This window comes from Salmo salar, chromosome ssa15 (assembly GCF_905237065.1).
Source record: "Salmo salar chromosome ssa15, Ssal_v3.1, whole genome shotgun sequence".
NCBI lineage: Eukaryota > Metazoa > Chordata > Actinopteri > Salmoniformes > Salmonidae > Salmo > Salmo salar.
This window is the reverse complement of record NC_059456.1, coordinates 35,840,503-35,859,956: the sequence shown is the minus strand read 5'-3', so window position 1 is coordinate 35,859,956 and position 19,454 is coordinate 35,840,503. Positions and strand designations below refer to the sequence as shown.

The following is a 19,454-nucleotide window of genomic DNA, read 5'->3' as shown; positions in this document are numbered from 1 at the left end:
TATTTAGAATCTGAGTGTATGGGGAACCTGTAATAGCTGTCATTGCTGTTGTAGTGACAGTTCAACACATTAGTTATGTGTTTGAAGGGAGATGCATTTACACCTAGACAGGAAATGGTGTGTTTCATGAAAAGGAAAGGAGACATTAGGCCAATGTAAAGTAGCATCTGACAGAGGAAAAACAATCAACACACGCAATTTGGTTTAATATTTTACCCCTTTATATCCATTTAGCATTCTAGTCTTGTAAAAGAGCATTTCACAGACAGGGAAATGTCATTGATAGACTGACTCATTTCCTTGCATTTGCAGAAGAGGTTTGCATGTCTATCAATTTTGGTGTTGTCTGTGCCCTTGGGCTGGAGTCCTCAGGTGATGTACAGTTGAATAAACATTAGCCTAAACTGATTTGCAAAGTGAAAGAGCCCCTGCAGCTGCATTGGAATCCCGTAACAAAGCCCACCACCAACAACACACAGGCATGCAAATTAGAGAATGGGGGAGGGGAGACTATGGTTTCCTGTGCATACAGTGCCTTCAGAAAGTATTCGCACCCCTTGACTTTTTCCACATTTTGTTGTGATACAGCCTGAATTTAAAATAGATTAAATTGAGATTTTGTGTCTCTGGCCTACACAAAATACCCCATCATGTCAAAGTGGAATGATGTTTTTAGAAATGAATACAAAATGAAAAGTAAATATGCATTCAACCCACTTATTATGGCAAGCCTAAATATGATCTGCTTAATATGTCACATAAAAAGTTGCATGGACTCACTCTGTGTACAATAATAGTGTTTAACATTATTTTTGAATGACTACTTCATCTCTGTACCCCACATATACAGATAATTGTAAGGTCCCTAGCAGTGAATTTCAAACACAGATTCAACCACAAAGACCAGGGAGGTTTTCCAATGTCTTGCAAAGAAGGGCACCTATTGGTACAGTGGCGGTCGGTACAGTTTAAGATGAGGGAGGACGATCATTAATTTTGGAGAATGGCCTTATTTCTATTACACCAAATTGGATGACTGTCATTCAATGTAACATCGATAGGTTTAGGCTACTAAATGATACTCAAATTTTCCCTATACCTATCATGAGTTTGCTACAACCTAGCCTATGAATTAAAGTTTACAACGTAGGTGCACACAGGTTGAGGGGAAAATTTGAGGGGATGGACAGACAATGACACATTCAATACCGCCTTGCACAGTCTTGCCTGCATCTAGCTTACCTAGGGTGTAATCATTAGTCCAACAGTTGAATACAAGAGTTTATATAGGACAAATTCAGGTATGTTTATCCCCGTTGTGTTCTGTTGCTTCCGTTTAAAAAAAATGTTTTTCAACAGTATCGGCAGAATGAATACACCCCTGATCACGCGCCACATATAAACATTAATTCTCTGATCCTTTGATTGGGTGGACAACATGTCAGTTAATGCTGCAAGAGCTCTGATAGGTTGGAGGATGTCCTCCGGAAGTTGTCATAATTAATGTGTAAGTCAATGGAAGGCGGTGAGAACCATGAGCCTCCTAGATTTTGTATTGAAGTCAATGTACCCAGAGGAGGACAGAAGCTAGCTGTCCTCCGGCTACACCATGGTACTACCCTACAGTGCTGTTGAGACAACTGTAGACCTTTATTGCAAAACCGTGTGTTTTAATCAATTATTTGGTGAGGTGAATATATTTTGTTTAGTTTATCTAAAAAGGATGATAACATTTGAAATGTTTCACTATTTTTATGAATTCACTGAGGAGGATGGTCCTCCCCTTCATCCTCTGAGGAGCCTCCACTAGTACACTGAACAACAATTTGAACACAACATTTAAAGTGTTGGTCCCCTGTTTCATGACCTGAAATAAAAGATCCCAGACATTTTGCATACGCACAAAAAGCGGTTTGCTGATGTCAACGTTGTGAACAGAGTGCCCCATAGTGGCGGTGGGGTTATGGTATGTGCAGGCATAAGCTACGGACAGCAAACACAATTGCATTTTATCATTGGCAATTTGAATGCACAGAGATACAGTGACGAGATCCTGAGGCACATTGTCGTGTCATTCATCCGCCGCCATCACCTCATGTTTTAGTACAATGCATGGCCGCATGTCGCAAGGATCTTCCATGGCCTGCATACTCACAAGACAGGTCACCCATTGAGCATGTTTGGGATGCTCTGGATCAACAGGTACGACAGAGTGTACCAATTCTGCCAATATCCAGCAACTACGCACAGCAATTGAAGAGTAGGACAACATTCCACAGGCCACAACCAACAGCCTGATCAACTCTATGCGAAGGAGGTGTGTCGCACAGCATGAGGCAAATGGTGGTCACACAGTCATGTTAAATCCATAGATTAGGGCCTAATGAATCACCATGAGACCAATGGTGACTTTAAAATGGTTACAGAGTTTAATGGCTGTGATGGGAGAAAAATTTGGATGGATCAACAACATTGTAGTTACTCCACAATACTAACCTAAATGACAGAGTGAAAAGAAAGAAGCCTGTAGAGAATAAAACATATTCCAAAACATGCATCCTGCTTGCAATAAGGCACTAAAGTAAAACTGCAAAACAAACACAACACATCATTATTCATATTATTCACAAGTACCACTATTCATATGTTCAAGCATAGGATTAAAATAAACAGAATAGAGCTAAGCACATTCTAGAGGAAAACCTGGTTCAGTCTGCTTTCCAACAGACACTGGGAGACAAATTCACCTTTAAGCAGGACAATAACCTAAAACACAAGGTCATATATACAATGGAGTTGCTTATCAAGACGACCTTGAATGTTCCTGAGTGGCCTAGTTAAAGTTTTGACTAAAATCAGCTTGAAAATCAATGGCAAGACTTGAAAATGGCTGTCTAGTAATGATCAACAACCAATTTGATAGATCTTGAAAAATGTTCTAAAGAATAATGTGGAAATATTGCATAATCCCGGTGTACAAAGCTCTTAGAGACTTACCCAGAAAGACTCACAGCTGTAATCGCTGCCAAAGGTGATTCTAACATGTATTGACTCAGGGGTGTGAATACTTATGTAAATTTGATATTTCTGTATTTCACTTTCACAAAATGTACAAAATTTAAAAAAAACTTATGGAGTATTGTGTGTAGATGGGTGATACAAATACAAATATTTTCCATTTTGAATCCAAGCTGTAACACAACAAAATGTGGAATAAGTCAAGCATTATGAATTCTTTCTGGAGGCACTGCAGAAATCAAAATACACCACACACACTCTTATAACCTGCAATGCTCTGCTCTGACATTGCCATTGCCATAAAAAAAAAGCATTACAATATTTTGAAATTGTCGTAAAATCCTCAAAGAATATCCTCTTCAAAGAATAGGTAATCAAATAAGCAAAGTGTACTTTTTAATATAAATATTATGTCTGCAATCTTGATGAACTGCCCTCCATCTCCTCCTGCATACACTTCGACTCCCTGCTGTAAAAAAATACTTTCTGTAGTGGTTTTACCAGATCGCTATCAACCTCCCTTATTGGAGGTTAAGAGTCACAATGGCTGTTAACCTTTTATAGAACGTTTAGAATAGCTCCTTAAGGGCCTGAGGTTCAACCTCTTTTTAATTAAAGTGCCTTTTCCCACATAAAAGATTTCCATGGTTGTTTGCTGGCACTTACACTAGCCTACAGTATGATACTGCAAAAATAAGTGCTAGCGAGACTGTCAGCATTTCTACTGGTTCTGTTTACAACTACAGGTGTCCATTTAAAGCAGGAGTCCATTTCTGATGAAAAGATGGCTCTAGTCAATGAACCGTGACCAGTGTAATGTTTCAATGATTTTCTACATCAGCTTTGCAAACTCACTTTCTCACCACAATACAGTATTGACATTACTCTTTTTCTTTTGCAGGATATTATTTGCCAGAAGAACACTGTAAGTGCACAAACTTCTCTCTCTCTCTCTATTTCAAAGCTGTTAGAAGCAAACTTCTCGTTTATGTCTTGCACCTTTCCTGTGTGAAAGTAAGTGCAATAAACAGTTGTTTTTTTACGCAGCATTCAGCAACACAGCATTGTCTACCACCATCAGTCCATTTTAATTACCCAATTCACTATCCCTCTAGTTTGGCTTTGTGCATTCTGCTTTGTGTACAGTAAACTAAAGCATTTTCCCTTACTCAGAGATTATTCCAGGATAGCTTTACTTGGTTGACAGGCAGCCTTATTATCAGGGTGACTGGGGAATGTGCTGTGGAAAGCAGCAAGAGAATGAGTTCACTTTCAATTTCACCTCTCATTTTCGATTTCCTGCCTCTGTGCTGTGCGACACAGCAGTGGTTTAAGCTCCCCCATCTGTAACACAGTGTCTGCCACTCCTGCCCAGTGATAGCTAGGGCAGACAAGGAGACAACACAGTCTGGCTGGCTTTCTTATACAGAATAATAGGATATGGTGACATTGATGCACTGTGGCATGAGGGGGGAAAAATTATAAGGTGTTGAAGCAAAGGCATGGACAGGGAGCCTCCTGAGCAGCTGGCCTAAGTGGCTTTACGGAGTGGAATGAGGTGGGTTGTGCTCTAGGAAGCAGGTTGATGGCTGATCTGTGTGGCGACAGAGCTTTGGGAGGAGGACTGATTACTGCATTAGAGTGAGAATGCACTACTGCACTCCATGACAGACTATCTCTCTCCATCTGTATCTACACACCACTTTCCTCTCCTTTGCTCTGAGAAAACAAACACACTCTGCCACAGACAGATATGACACATTAGTGGCACTCTGACCTCATCTCTCTCACACACACACACACACACACACACACACACACACACACACACACACACACACACACACACAGACACTACTCAGTCCCGTCTACCCCTCCCCCTTTAAATGAATGGGTTAATCCCATGCTGCCTGACTGGGAGATATAACTCCTTAATTACTGTAACGTGCAAACATCCTGGCTTCGTCCCCTTCTGGCACCTTATGTATTCCCTTTATAGTGCACTACTTTTGACCGCATACTTATGTAGGGCAATAGTGTGATGTAGGACATACCCCTAGTGTTCTGTCCCTGTGCTCCTTTTGTTGTTTTTGGGACCTGCGTGTCACCTACCCTCAGAGACTTGCTGCTGAGGTGAGAAGCATCCAGCTACAGATTATGTGCACTAACGCTGCCTGGTCTGCAAACCTCAGTGCGCATATGTGTGCATCTTAGATGGTATTTGTGTGTCTCAGATTGTATGTCCACGCACAACCTGTAGATGCTTGGTGAGTCAGTAGCTTTGTTCCAGGGCGTCAGTGTGCTACGCATATACCAGTCACGCACTAGCTCTGGTCCAGGGTGTTATATTAACTACTGTTGCTTTTGCAGCTAGCTAGTACACACTAGCTAGCTAGTACACACTATAGCTAGCTAGTACACACTAGCTAGTACATACTAGCTAGCTAGTAGGTCTACAACACTAGCTAGCTAGCTAGTACACACTAAGCTTCATTAAATAAGCTTCATTACATTTTTCTACAGTACCATGCCTATTATTCATTGTCTTCATGCCTTCATTTTAAAGGGTAACTCTGGATCCAGCAGATACCTTATCATGCCACAGATGCTGTGAGACATACAAGATGAGACAGGATATTGAATGGAGACAGAGAGGATGGTGCATTACCGCCCCCAGCAGGACAGTTGGTGAATTTACAGCGCTAGCTAGTAGCACAGACAAAAGTGGTTAGTTATCAGTATCTTTGCTAGTAGTACTAGGTAGCTGGCTAGCGCTACTAGCTAGCAGGTAGCTAACTGGCGCTACTAGATAGCCACGAGTTAGCTAGTAGTGCTAGCTAGGTTGTGACAGCTAAAGCACAAGCAAAAGTGGTTGCTTGGTTGTAGTGATTTTTGGCATTAAGATTGTATCCAAAAATTATCAAAACTAAATGAATCCTGAACACATACAGTGCCTTCAGAAAGTATTCATACCCCTTGATAGTTTGTTGTGTTACAGCCTGAATTTGTGGCCTACACACAATTTCCCATAATGTCAAAGTGGAATTAGATTTTTAGATTTTTTTTTTTAACAAATTCATGAAAAATGAAAAGCTGAAATGTCTTGAGTCAATAAGTATTCATCCCCTTTGTTTTTTAATTTATTTGTATTTATTTAACTAAGCAAGTCAGTTAAGAACAAATTCTTATTTACAATGATGGCCTACCAAAAGGCAACAGGCCTCCTGCGGGGGCTTGGATTAAAAAAAATATACATATAAATATAGGACAAAACACACATCACGTCAAGTGAGACAACACAACACTACATAAAGAGAGACCCAAGACAACAACATAGCAAGACAGCAACACATGACAACACAGTGACCTCCTGCAGGGAGAAACTTTGTTGCGGGGCAGGGAAAAAGAGGGAGAAGCATCGGGGCTAGCCGCATTAGAAGGTGTGGGAGATGAGGAAATGTTGGAAGGGCAAGGAGGCATGGCTGAGTCAAATAGGAATCCTGACTTAATGAAGTGGTGATTAAAGAGCTCAGCCATGTACTTCTTGTCAGTAACAACCACATCATCAACATTAAGGGTGTGTGGCTCAGTTGGTAGAGCATGGTGTTTGCAATGCCAGGGTTGTGGGTTCGATTCCCACGCGGGACCAGTACGGGGAAAAAAATGTATGAAATTAAATGTATGCATTCACTACTGTAAGTTGCTCTGGATAAGAGCGTCTGCTAAAATGTAATGTCCTTTGCTAAAAAGGGACATGGACAGCTGTGAGGAGGGGGGTTTATTTTCCAGGTCTTTAACCATTTTCCAGAACTTCTTGGGGTTAGACCCACAGAGAGAGAACTGCTCCTTAAAGTAACTAACTTTGGCCTTCAGGATAGCCTGAGTGCGCTTATTTCGCATTTGCCTAAACGAGAGCCAGTCATCCTGAGTATGCGTGTGCCGAGCCTTTCATCACTTGTTATGGCAAGCCTAAATAAGTTCAGGAGTAGAAATGTACTTAATAAGTTGCATGGACTCCCTCTGTGTGTAATAATAGTGTTTAACATGATTTTTGAATGTTTTCTTTTACCTTATCTCTGTACCCCACACATGCAATTATCTGTAAGGCCCCTTAGTCGAGCAGTGAACACAGATTCAAACACAGATTCAACTACAAAGACCAGGGAGGTTTTCCAATGCAAAGAAGGGCACCTATTGATAGATGAGTAAAAAAAAGCAGACATTGAATATCCCTTTGAGCATGGTGAAGTTATTAATTACACTTTGGATGGTGTATCAATACACCCAGTCACTACAAAGATACATGCGTCCTTCCTAACTCAGTTGACGGAGAGGAAGGAAACCGTTGAGAGATTTCACCATGAGGCCAATGGTGACTTTAACACAGTTACAGAGTTTAATGGCTGTGATAGGAGAAAACTAAGGATGGATCAACAACATTGTGTTGAATACTTGTAATCAAGATACTGTATATTAGTGTTTTATTTTTCATAATTGTTTTACAAATGTTAGAATTGTTCTTCCACTTTTACATGACAGAGTATTTTGTGTAAATCATTAACAAAATATGACAATTAAATCCATTTGTATCCCACTTTATAACACAACAAAATGTTTAAAAAGTCAAAGGGTGTGAATACTTTCTGAAAGCACTGTAGTTAGCTAGCTAACTCTCCCAACTTTGACCATGATGATACTAACACGCTAACATAATGCCCTGGACCAGAGCTAGTGCGCCGTCTGGTATGCGCGTAGCACACTGATGCCCTAGAACACGTTGCGAGTTCAGGCTGCACGCACACATGCCAACTGAGACGCAAAAATACAATTTGAGACGCATGTGCTTTGCGATTCGCAGACCAGGCGGCATCAACGAGCATAATCTGCAGTTGGATGCTTCTCATTGGCTGACGATGCCAGGGAGAAGGACAGTCTCAATGGCACCTAGCGATTAAAACATTTATAAATTTGTGATGGGTTGTCATCATGTAATCCGCTAGGGCATGAATCACGCAGTGTGTGTGGCTCAATATAGGGCAGGATGTTGTAATCTGTGTCTGCATCTAACCGTGACAAGCCGTTACAGGTTATTTTGGAAAGATATGGCATGACTGATGTCATAAAAATAAGATTGCAGGGGAGGAAGCAGTTTTACTGTGGAACATTCCAATTTCTACAGGCAGATGTTGAGCCTCTGTTCACTTCCTTTTGTTGCAAGTGTGAGTTGCAAGCAGCCCGGATGTGTTCTTGAAGATGGAATTGAAACAGAGAAGTTAAAATAGCCACTGACTGTGCACTCAGGATTCATCCCTTTCCGTAACCTACTGTAGCCTACATGTTCAAGTATATTTAGGATCCATCAATTCAAGCTTTTCAAGTGCTGAGTGTTGAGTATATTGAACATGACAGACTAAAATTACATCAATGATAGATTTACTGCAAATACAGTTGGACAAGAGTAGTAAGACAGACGTGGTTTGAATTGATTTCCATGAGCAACATGAATGGAGTTTTAAAGCTAGTTCTGCCCTGAGGGCAGTGTGAGCAGCCCGGTTAAACAGATCCTTATGCCACTCTCATTACTGATGTGGATCTATCCCCCAGAACACTGGCTCTTTAGACAGACTCAATTATGTTCATGGGTACAACCACACCATTGTCCCTGCAGATCAGATTCTCCTCCTTATGTCACAACACTATGTCACAAAATTACCAGCACGAGGGAGTCCCATACCACTGTCCTCCCATTGTATATAACGCATGCAGTCAGCATGCAATGTAATATAATCTAACAGAAACAACCTATACATTAGCACGGTACCAGACCTGTTTGTGTTTTATAATCATACAGCACAAACAGATCTGGGACCAGGCGACCTCTGTATGTTTACGACCCAAGAAATTGCTGCTTTCTGTTTCCCTCCAGACATGCTCAGCCAACTACAGCTTCATCCCGTACATGGTGACGCCGCACAACAAGGTGTACTGCTGCGAGAGCAGCCTGATGAAGGGCCTGACAGAGCTGATGCAGCCCAGCTTCGAGATGCTGCTGGGACCAATCTGCATATCCCTGCTGGACCGCTTCATCCAGCTGTTCAAGGTGCCCCAGGCTAACTCCTGGTGAGTAGTAGAGGGATGTGTAGCCTGAGATGCTAGGCCTAAAGCTCCTGCTGATTAGGTTGTTGGGGTTAGACACTGGGCTGCTATAGGCCTAAGTCACGTTTGCTGTACTCACACCTTGATGTAGTGAAACAGGTGTCACCTCGCTAGGGAAGGTGTGAACATGCACATCAAGGTGATGATTCCAGGGCTATTATTGCCAACAGAGGTGTATTAACATGAACTAAAGTGTACTGTATAACAGCTGGATTTTGTGTTGTCTTGTGTAATTGTCTGTGGTTGATTAAGCAACATGGATGACTAGCTGATGAAGTGCGGTATGACTGTAGCCATACTGTAGTTTAATGGAGCCATCGAAGGTCTTGTTACCCAATAAGCTTTACTTAATTTAAAATGTGCAATGTTTTTTGTTAGTCTATTCTTCTTTTCATCAGATATTGCAGTTCATGAGTATTCCTCAGAGTCCATTGTATTATCCAATTCACTCATTTTGGATAATACATGATGCATTACTTTATTTGGTGTGTCCCTCTGCAACACTTTGGCTTGCATAGCAATCTCAGTTTTAATGTTAGCATTGCTTAGTTCTGTCCTAATGTTTATGGCTTTTCTCTCTGCCAATATTCAGCATAACAGCCTCTCTTCTAGGAATATGGAGTCATATTTCAGAGAGCTGAGATAAAAGTGCAACTCCAACAGTACAGTGAAGAATACTTTGAAGGGGCTTACCAGGGAACGCATTCATGAGCTCCACATTCAGCTGCCGCGAGGAAGTAAATAACTGACATATTGCATATGTTTAAGAGGGTAGACTATTTATAATGGTGTCAGGCAAGATCAAAGACACTGTAGCCTATATCAAAAGTTGCCTCAGAGGAATAGATACAACCGTTTATAATTGAAAATAATGTATCTATCCCCATTCCTCATATTTATTTCCCCAGAAAGTCACAGCAATACATAATAATGGTTTATCTGCAGAAAACTTGATTTCTAGTGTGAAATAATATCTCTCTCTGAATCTCTCCGGTACCCCTTCACAGCCAATACTTCAGAGAAACCATTCTCAACGAGATTCGGAAAGCGCGGGAATTGTTCACAGGGATGGAGCTGGCCTCAGAACTCAGCCGAATTCAACAACGATTGGACAACGTAGAGTGCCTTTCAGCTGACATCGTCATCAACCTGCTTCTGTCCTACAGGGACATCCAGGTACATTTTTCCTTCTTCAGCTTGTCAGATGCTATCGGCATGGGCCATTTAGATAGACTGAAATGCCTCAGCATAAATGTTTTAGGGCCTCCCTCAGTGCCTTTTCTAACATAGTCATTCTTCTGAGATAATTTTATCTTGGGCTTTCAGGGGAAAGCTGCAGATTAAGTTTTTGTCACCTTCCTGTGGCTCATGTGCAACTGCTCTGCAGTCTGTTCTCTAGGCATTGCCATGCCATTCACCCTACACCCTCCCATCCTGCCAGCCATAGGCAGCCACCCGTCACATTAATAAATGATGTCAACAACAAGAGATACAAGGAGAGGCTGAATTATTCAACATGATTTAGATAAATATATACTGGACAAAAAATAGTGGAAGAGGGGACATTTGTTTATTGAAGTACTTGAAGAAGCCGACAATGTCCTTCCCAAAGTAGTGACTTTGTAAGGGAACAAGGACATAGATATTTTAGGTTTCATGTAAACTATAGCAACCAAGATGTGGCTGAGTGGGTACATGATTTTCAATCCAACAATCTGTTTTTCTATGCTTGTATGTAACGTAGGATTATGAATCCATAGTGAAGCTGGTGGAGACCTTGGAGAAGCTTCCTACATTCGACCCTGTGGCCAATCCCCATGTCAAGTTCCACCATGCCTTTGCACTGAATCGGTAAGACCCCCAGTATGTCAAACCTGTTTTTTTCTATACACGCACGCACGCACACACACACACGCATAACATGCATGTGCTGAACATGTGTGTCTGTGCTCTGAGTCGGAACATCCCACATGTTCAGCTTGGGAAGTATTTTACTGCCTGATCTTTAACATGCTGCCTCACTTGTAAACACACACTGGGTTTCCAAGCAAGTTGCTCCATCATTTCGGAGCCATTGGAAAATTCCTGCATGCTACAACGCAACATTTGTGTCTGGCCAGTTACGAGAACATTTCACTGCATTTCACACGCTCAAAGAGACGTATTAAGAAAGCTGTTGCACATTCTTTGCATAATTGGGAAAACATTGAATGGCCCGAAAATGAAGATGGTTGCCATGAGTCTGTGTGTTTGTTTACACAGCAGCCCATTTGTCTCCCCCAACTAGAGGTGGTCCATGACTCAGCAGTGTAGTGCACCATAGCGAAATATTGCCATTATCCTGCAACAATGAAGAAAGGATGATTATAATTAAATCTCTTCATTTAAACATGTCTGACAAGCAGAGTTTTCTGTTGAGTAATTGGTGAGAAAACAGCAGCAGGGATGTAAATGTCGAAACCTTTCCTGTTGCACTCCCTCCCTCCTTCCCCTCCATGTTTGACTGTTGGATGACTGGAGTGGGCTAGGCTGACTCACTGCTTAGCTTCGCCCCCCTCCAGTTGCCGTTCAGCTGCACACTAGTGTGAAGTGAAAGCTGGGGAGCGGAGAGCAGCATGAGCTGCAGCCTCCATTACAGGTGCCCTATTCCCATTCCCTCTGGATAGGCTCCATGGAAAAAGCTGCTAGCTCCTATGCTTTATTTAACATCCATCTGTCATTAATTAGCTGGCTAGCTAGTTCACCAATTCAATGTTCAAGTCCTCATAATTTGCACATGTTTGAATTTACAATTAAAATTGCTTAGTTCAGCTTTTCCTCTAGCTAAACAGCTGATAAACACATTTGTATGAATGCTAGCTCACTAGATCGTGTCAATCGTTAGCTAGCTAGCTTGACTAGCAGGCTGATAAGAGCAAACTCAGCATTGTATGTCCACATTATTGAATTGAAAATGCATATCAAAGTAATTTGTTGAAAATGTTAACATAATTTTGTTATTAAATAAACGTAATACTCACATTCCACAAAGTTATTCCTCTTTCTTCTGGAAAATGTTCTATGAAGAGGTGACTTCTGTCCGCCATTAGTTGTTGCCGGAATTTGGGAGTTTTACCTGCTTCGCAAGGTGTCATGGGATATCCTACCTGGCGAAGGAAACATCCAGAGGTAGAGGTGAAGTTAATAGGCCTATATTCTAAAATAAGTGACAGGCCTGCATTGGATGCTGACTCAAAATCTTCCAAATGAAGGTAGGGCATACCTTGGAGAAGGCATCATTTTAAGTTAGGACATTCTTTTAATTTAACCTTTATTTAACTAGGCAAGTCAGTTAAGAACTAATTCTTATTTACAATGACAGCCTACCCCGGCCAAACCCTAACCCGGACGACGCTAGGTCAATTGTGCACTGCCCTATGGGTCTCCCAATCACAGCCAGTTGTGATACAGCCTGGAATCGAACCAGGGTCTGTAGTGACGCCTCTAGCACTGAAATGCAGTGCCTTAGACCACCGCGCCACCAGGAGCCCCATGGCAATTTGAACGTCCTACCTTGATGCACTATCCTTGCCCGATTGATGGCACCCTATTCCTTATAAAAGTAGTGCACAAGGAAATAGGATACAATTTGGAACTCACATCTTGTCTGTCTCTGACCATTGGGTCTTCCCTCTGCTATTTTCAGGAGGAACCTCCCAGGGGACCGTCAGAAGGCCCTGGACATCATGCTGCCCCTGGTGAAGGCTGACAACCAGGTGGCCTCAGACATCTACTGCCTGGTGGGACGCATCTACAAGGACATGTTCCTGGAGTCCCACTTCGCTGACAAAGAGAGCAGGGACAGTGGCACGGCCTGGTGAGAGCTGCACACACACACGCGCACACACACTGGTGAGAGCCTGGCTGCTGATGAGAGTCATTACCTCTCACTCCCCTCTCACTCCTCACTAGCCAGAGATTGCAAAGACCACCTCTCAACTACAGATAATGAACATCTATGTCATCTGACATGGAGCAGAGAGGCTGCAAGGTCTGACAGAAGCTGATTTGAAACGGCACCACCACCAGTGATAATATGAAGATAATTGCGATCTTCCTGGAATGGTTATGTCTCGCATCGAGACGATTTATGGCATCTCATTAGAATAACTCCCCATCGGGCAACCTTGTCCTCTGTTCCAACCCAGACAATGTCTTTGGAGAGTCTTCTCATGTTATTCACACTCCTTCCCTCAGTGGAACAGATTGCTCATTAAGTAAATTAGGGTTTTTATCTGCGAGTGCCAAGCTTTGTGCAAGTGGTTCCTCTGTGCACCCTGCAAAATAAGGCTGTAATTGTTTTGGATGCTTTTTACAAAACTAGGGAGATGAAAAGTTCTCTCTAAGGAGTTCTCACTAAGGACACATCAGCAATTACTGTAGAAACATGATGTCTGATTTAAAAATTAAGCATAGTGTGTAATATTGGTGATTCTAAGTTAGCTTCTCTGTCATTCCTCTCAGGTTTAAGAAGGGGTTTGAGTCTGAGCCAACACTACACTCTGGCATCAACTACGCCGTTCTACTCCTGGCAGCGGGACACCAGTTTGACGCCTCCTTCGAGCTACGCAAAGTCGGTGAGTATTGACTAACACTTTATTCTCCTTGATATCTAATGTTTTGCCTTGAGCTGCCTGAGTTTTGTGCTATTTGGCTCCCAATCCCCTGTGTTTACTGTGAAATCTGAGGCTCAGAAAGTAGCACAGGAATGTGAGAAACAGAACAGACAATCCTGGGAATCAACCGTGGGCCCCCTTCAAGTCCCTGCCCCCCTCCCTGCTCTCCTCTACTCTGCCCTGTCCTGGGCTGCCTGAGCAGGACATGTAGTGGCAGCTTCCCTCAGCGAGGCCAAAAATAACAACCATGCTCCATTACTCTGCAATTTAGTAGCAACATGGCAAGTAACTACATTGCATGTTAAGATTTATCCTAAGTGGGTACTAAAATAATCCAATCTACATTTCAGGTGAAATGCTTGACATAAGAGTAAGCTCTACAGTGCCCAGCCTATTCCCAAACCCCTGCTGTGCAGTACTTCCCATTGTGTTCTCCTTCACTAAGAATCTGATCTCTGTGAAGAATTATAAACTGGGTGGTTCAAGCCCTGAAGGCTGATTGGCTGACATCCGTGGTATATCAGACCGTATACCACGGGTATGACAAAAACTTTTTTTTACTGCTCTAAGGCACATCAGGGGTTTGTGACATATGGCAAATATACCACGGCTAAGGGCTGTGTCTAGGCACTCTGCATTGCGTTGTGTGTAAGAACAGCCCTTAGCCGTGGTATATTGGCCATATACCACACCTCCTCTGGCCATATTGTTTAAATAACACATGGTATAAAAATAAAACAAAATAGGTCAAAATAGGACATAGTATCTCGAAACGTTGCACAATAAAATGGAAGGATTCAACAGTGTGGAGTATCTTTCTTTTATATTATAATAATACACAGGAGGTAGGTGGCACCTTAATTGGGGAGGATGGGTTCGTGGTAATGGCTTGAGCAGAATATGTGGAATGGTATCACATACATGATTTCTTTGTGTTTGATGCCATTCCATTTGCTCCGTTCCAGCCATTATTATGAGCCGTTTTCACCTCAGCAGCCTCCACTGTTATAATATGTCCCTGACCTGACCTTGTTGTTCTCTCCAGGAGTGAAGCTGAGCAGCCTACTGGGGAAGAAGGGCAGCCTGGACAAGCTGCAGAGCTACTGGGATGTGGGTTTCTTCCTGGGGGCTAGCATCCTGGCCTGTGACAACACCAGGGTCATACAGGCCTCCGAGAAACTCTTCAAATTGAAGGCCCCTGTCTGGTGAGCGAGGGTGTTTTTTATTTTTTACATTTAAAGCTCAACATATAGTGAACTTATTTCAAACTATTTTGCACAATTGAAATGTGCTTTCTTTTTTCGTAGTCAGTCAGTGGCCTATTTTCTTTTGGTGCTCAAGATTTAAACAGTCTATTCAAACATATTTAGCTGTTTAACTGCCTTTTCTTTTCCTGCAGTCAAAGGCCTTTTACATTTCTTTTAAGCTATCGTCTGTGTTGACTGCAATCCAGGTATCTGCGCTCTCTTGTGGAGACCATCTTGATTTACCAGCACTTCAAAAAGCCCTCTGTGGAGCAGCCGCCGCCCAAACAGGAACTGGTGGACTTCTGGATGGACTTCCTGGTGGAGGCCACAAAGAAAGACGTCTCGTCTGTCCGCTTCCCGGTATGTGTCCTATGCTCTCTTTGCCTTCCTTCCTGGGATTCTTCACTGTTTAGACTTGTTCTTGACAGTTAGACATATGCAGTCCCAGTAAATAGTAATTCCAGGGTTTTTCTTTATTTTGTAGATTAATAGTGAAGACATCATGAAGTAACCAAAGAATTGTTAAACAAATGAAAATATATTTTATATTTGAGATTCTTCAAAGTAGCCACCCTTTGCCTTGATGACAGCTTTGCACACTCTTGGCATTCTCTCAACCAGCTTCATGAGGTAGTGACCTGGAATGCATTTCAATGAACAGGTGTGCATTGTTAAAAGTTCATTTGTGGAATTTCTTTCCTTCTTAATGCGTTTGAGCCAGTCAGTTGTGTTGTGAGAAGGTAGGGGTGATATACAGAAGATAGCCCTATTTGGTAAAAGACCAAGTCCATATTATGTCAAGAAGAGCTCAAATGAGCAAAGAGAAACAGTCCATCATTACTTTAAGACATAAAGGTCCGTCAGTCCGGAAAATGTCAAGAACTTTGAAAGTTTCTTCAAGTGCAGTCGCAAAAACCATGAAGCTCATGAGGACCGCCACAGGAAAGGAAGACCCAGAGTTACCTCTGCTGCAGAGGATAAGTTCATTAGAGTCAACTGCACCTCCAATTGCAGCCCAAAAAAATGCTTCACAGAGTTCAAGTAACAGACACATCTCAACATCAACTGTTCAGAGGAGACTGTGTGAATTAAGCCTTCATGTTCAAATTTCTGCAAAGAAACCACTACTAAAGGACACCAATAAGAAGAAGAGAAATGCTTGGGCCAAGAAACACGAGCAATGGACATTAGACTGGTGGAAATCTGTCCTTTGGTCTGATGACTCCAGTTTTAGAGATTTTTGGTTCCACCCGCCGTATCTTTGTGAGACGCAGAGTAGGTGAGTGGATGATCTCTGCATGTGTGGTTCCCACCGTGAAGCATGGAGGAGGAGGTGTGATGGTGTATGGGTGCTTTGCTGGTGACATTGTTAGTGATTTATTTAGAATTCAAGGCACACTTAACCAGCATGGCTACCACTGCATTCTGCAGCAATATGCCATCCCATCTGGTTTGTGCTTAGTGGGACTATCATTTGTTTTTCAACAGGACAATGACCCAAACACACCTCCAGGCTGTGTAAGGGCTATTTGACCAAGAAGAGTGATGGAGTGCTGCATCAGATGACCTGGCCTCCACAATCACCCGACCTCAACCCAATTGAGATGGTTTGGGATGAGTTGGACCACATTTTATTTATTTTTTATTTTAATTCACCTTTATTTAAACAGGTAGGCAAGCTGAGAACAAGTTCTCATTTACAATTGCGACCTGGCCAAGATAAAGCAAAGCAGTTTGACACATACAACAACACAGAGTTACACATGGAGTAAAACAAACCTACGGTCAATAATATAGTAGAAAAATTAGTCTATATACAAAGTGAGCAAATGAGGTGAGATAAGGGAGGTAAAGGCAAAAAAGGCCATGGTGGCGAAGTAAATACAATATAGCACGTAAACACTGTAATGGTAGATTTGCAGTGGAAGAAAGTGCAAAGTAGAAATAGAAATAATGGGGTGGAAAGGTGCAAAATAAATAAATACAGTAGGGGAAGGGGTAGTTGTTTGGGCTAAATTATAGATGGGCTATGTACAGGTGCAGTAATCTGTGAGCTGCACTGACAGGTGGTGCTTAAAGCTAGTGAGGGAGATAAGTGTTTCCAGTTTTAGAGATTTTTGTAGTTTGTTCCAGTCATTGACAGCAGAGAACTGGAAGGAGAGGCGGCTGAAGGACGAATTGGCTTTGGGGGTGACCAGGGAGATATACCTGCTGGAGCGCGTGCTACAGATGAGTGCTGCTATGGTGACCAGCGAGTTGAGATAAGGGGGAACTTTACCTAGCAGGGTCTTGTAGATGACCTGGAGCCAGTGGGTTTAGCGAGGAGTATGAAGTGAGGGCCAGCCAACGAGTGACTGTGATACTGTGATAGACTGCATCCAATTTATTGAGTAGGGTATTGGAGGCTATTTTGTAAATGACGTCGCCGAAGTCGAGGATCGGTAGGATGGTCAGTTTTACAAGGGTATGTTTGGCAGCATGAGTGAAAGATGCTTTGTTGCGAAATAGGAAGCCAATTCTAGATTTAACTTTGGATTGGAGATGTTTGATGTGAGTCTGGAAGGAGAGTTTACAGTGTAACCAGACACCTAGGTATTTGTAGTTGTCCACATATTCTAAGTCAGAACCGTCCAGAGTAGTGATGCTGGATGGGCGGGCAGGTGCAGGCAGCGATCGGTTGAAGAGCATGCATTTAGTTTTACTTGTATTTAAGAGCAGTTGGAGGCCACGGAAGGAGAGTTGTATGGCATTGAGGCTCGTCTGGAGGGTAGTTAACACAGTGTCCAAAGAAGGGCCAGAAGTATACAGAATGGTGTCGTCTGCGTAGAGGTGGATCAGAGACTCACCCGCAGCAAGCGCGACATCATTGATGTATACAGAGAAAAGAGTCGGCCCAAGAATTGAACCCTGTGGCACCCCCATAGAGACTGCCAGAGGCCCGGACAACAGGCCCTCCGATTTGACACACTGAACTCTATCAGAGAAGTAGTTGGTGAACCAGGCGAGGCAATCATTTGAGAAACCAAGGCTATTGAGTCTGCCGATGAGGATGTGGTGATTGACAGAGTCGAAAGCCTTGGCCAGGTCAATGAATACGGCTGCACAGTATTGTTCCTTATCGATGGCGGTTAAGATATCGTTTAGGACCTTGAGCATGGCTGAGGTGCACCCATGACCAGCTCTGAAACCAGATTGCATAGCGGAGATGGTGCGGTGGGATTCGAAATGGTCGGTAATCTGTTTGTTGACTTGGCTTTCGAAAACTTAAGAAAGGCAGGGTAGGATAGATATAGGTCTGTTGCAGTTTGGGTCAAGAGTGTCCCCCCCTTTGAAGAGGGGGATGACCACAGCTGCTTTCCAATCTTTGGGAATCTCAGACGACACGAAAGAGAGGTTGAACAGGCTAGTAATAGGGGTTGCAACAATTTCGGCAGATAATTTTTTAAAGAAAGGGTCCAGATTGTCTAGCCTGGCTGATTTGTAGGGGTCCAGATTTTGCAGCTCTTTCAGGACATCAGCTGACTGGATTTGGGAGAAGGAGAAATGGGGAAGGCTTGGGCGAGTTGCTGTGGGGGTGCAGTGCTGTTGACCGGGGTAGGGGTAGCCAGGTGGAAAGCATGGCCAGCCGTAGAAAAATGCTTATTGAAATTCTCAATTATAGTGGATTTATCGGTGGTGACATAGTTTCCTATCCTCAGTGCAGTGGGCAGCTGGGAGGAGGTGCTCTTATTCTCCAAGGACTTAACAATGTCCCGGAACTTTTTTGAGTTTGTGTTGCAGGAAGTACATTTCTGCTTGAAAAAGCTAGCCTTTGCTTTTCTAACTGCCTGTGTATATTGGTTTCTAACTTCACTGAAAAGTTGCATATCACGGGGGCTGTTCGATGCTAATGCAGAACACCACAGGATGTTTTTGTGTTGGTTAAGGGCAGTCAGGTCTGGAGAGAACCAAGGGCTATATCTGTTCCTGGTTCTACATTTCTTGAATGGGGCATGCTTATTTAAGATGGTGAGGAAGGAATTTAAAAAAAATAACCAGGCATCCTCTACTGAAGGGATGAGGTCAATATCCTTCCAGGATACCCGGGTCAGGTTAATTAGGAAGGATTGCTCGCTGAAGTGTTTCAGGAAGCATTTGACAGTGATGAGTGGAGGTCGTTTGACCGCTGACCCATTACGGATGCAGGCAATGAGGCAGTGATCACTGAGATCTTGGTTGAAAACAGCAGAGGTATGTTTACGGCTTTGGGGTGGTACCTGGTAGGTTCATTGATAATTTGTGTGAGATTGAGGGCATCAAGCTTAGATTGTAGGGTGGCTGAGGTGTTAAGCATGTCCCAGATTAGATCACCGTGCAGCACGAGCTCTGAAGATAGATG

At 42.8% G+C, this 19,454-nt stretch overlaps 1 protein-coding gene across 2 annotated transcripts in view; it reads left to right on the top strand.

Annotated features, from left to right (window-relative positions):
* Positions 1 to 19,454, top strand: part of LOC106571336 (mitogen-activated protein kinase kinase kinase 5) — a 59,223-nt gene that overhangs the window by 14,482 nt on the left and 25,287 nt on the right. For both annotated transcript variants that reach the window (XR_006759161.1, XM_045695654.1), the window contains exons 3-10: positions 3,920 to 3,943; positions 8,945 to 9,138; positions 10,182 to 10,350; positions 10,919 to 11,025; positions 12,860 to 13,030; positions 13,678 to 13,790; positions 14,875 to 15,034; positions 15,283 to 15,436. Coding sequence is in view for 1 of the 2 variants with exons in the window: in XM_045695654.1 (XP_045551610.1) it covers positions 3,920 to 3,943; positions 8,945 to 9,138; positions 10,182 to 10,350; positions 10,919 to 11,025; positions 12,860 to 13,030; positions 13,678 to 13,790; positions 14,875 to 15,034; positions 15,283 to 15,436 (1,092 nt within the window). In the remaining variant the exon portion in view is untranslated. The remainder of the gene's footprint in view (positions 1 to 3,919; positions 3,944 to 8,944; positions 9,139 to 10,181; positions 10,351 to 10,918; positions 11,026 to 12,859; positions 13,031 to 13,677; positions 13,791 to 14,874; positions 15,035 to 15,282; positions 15,437 to 19,454) is intronic.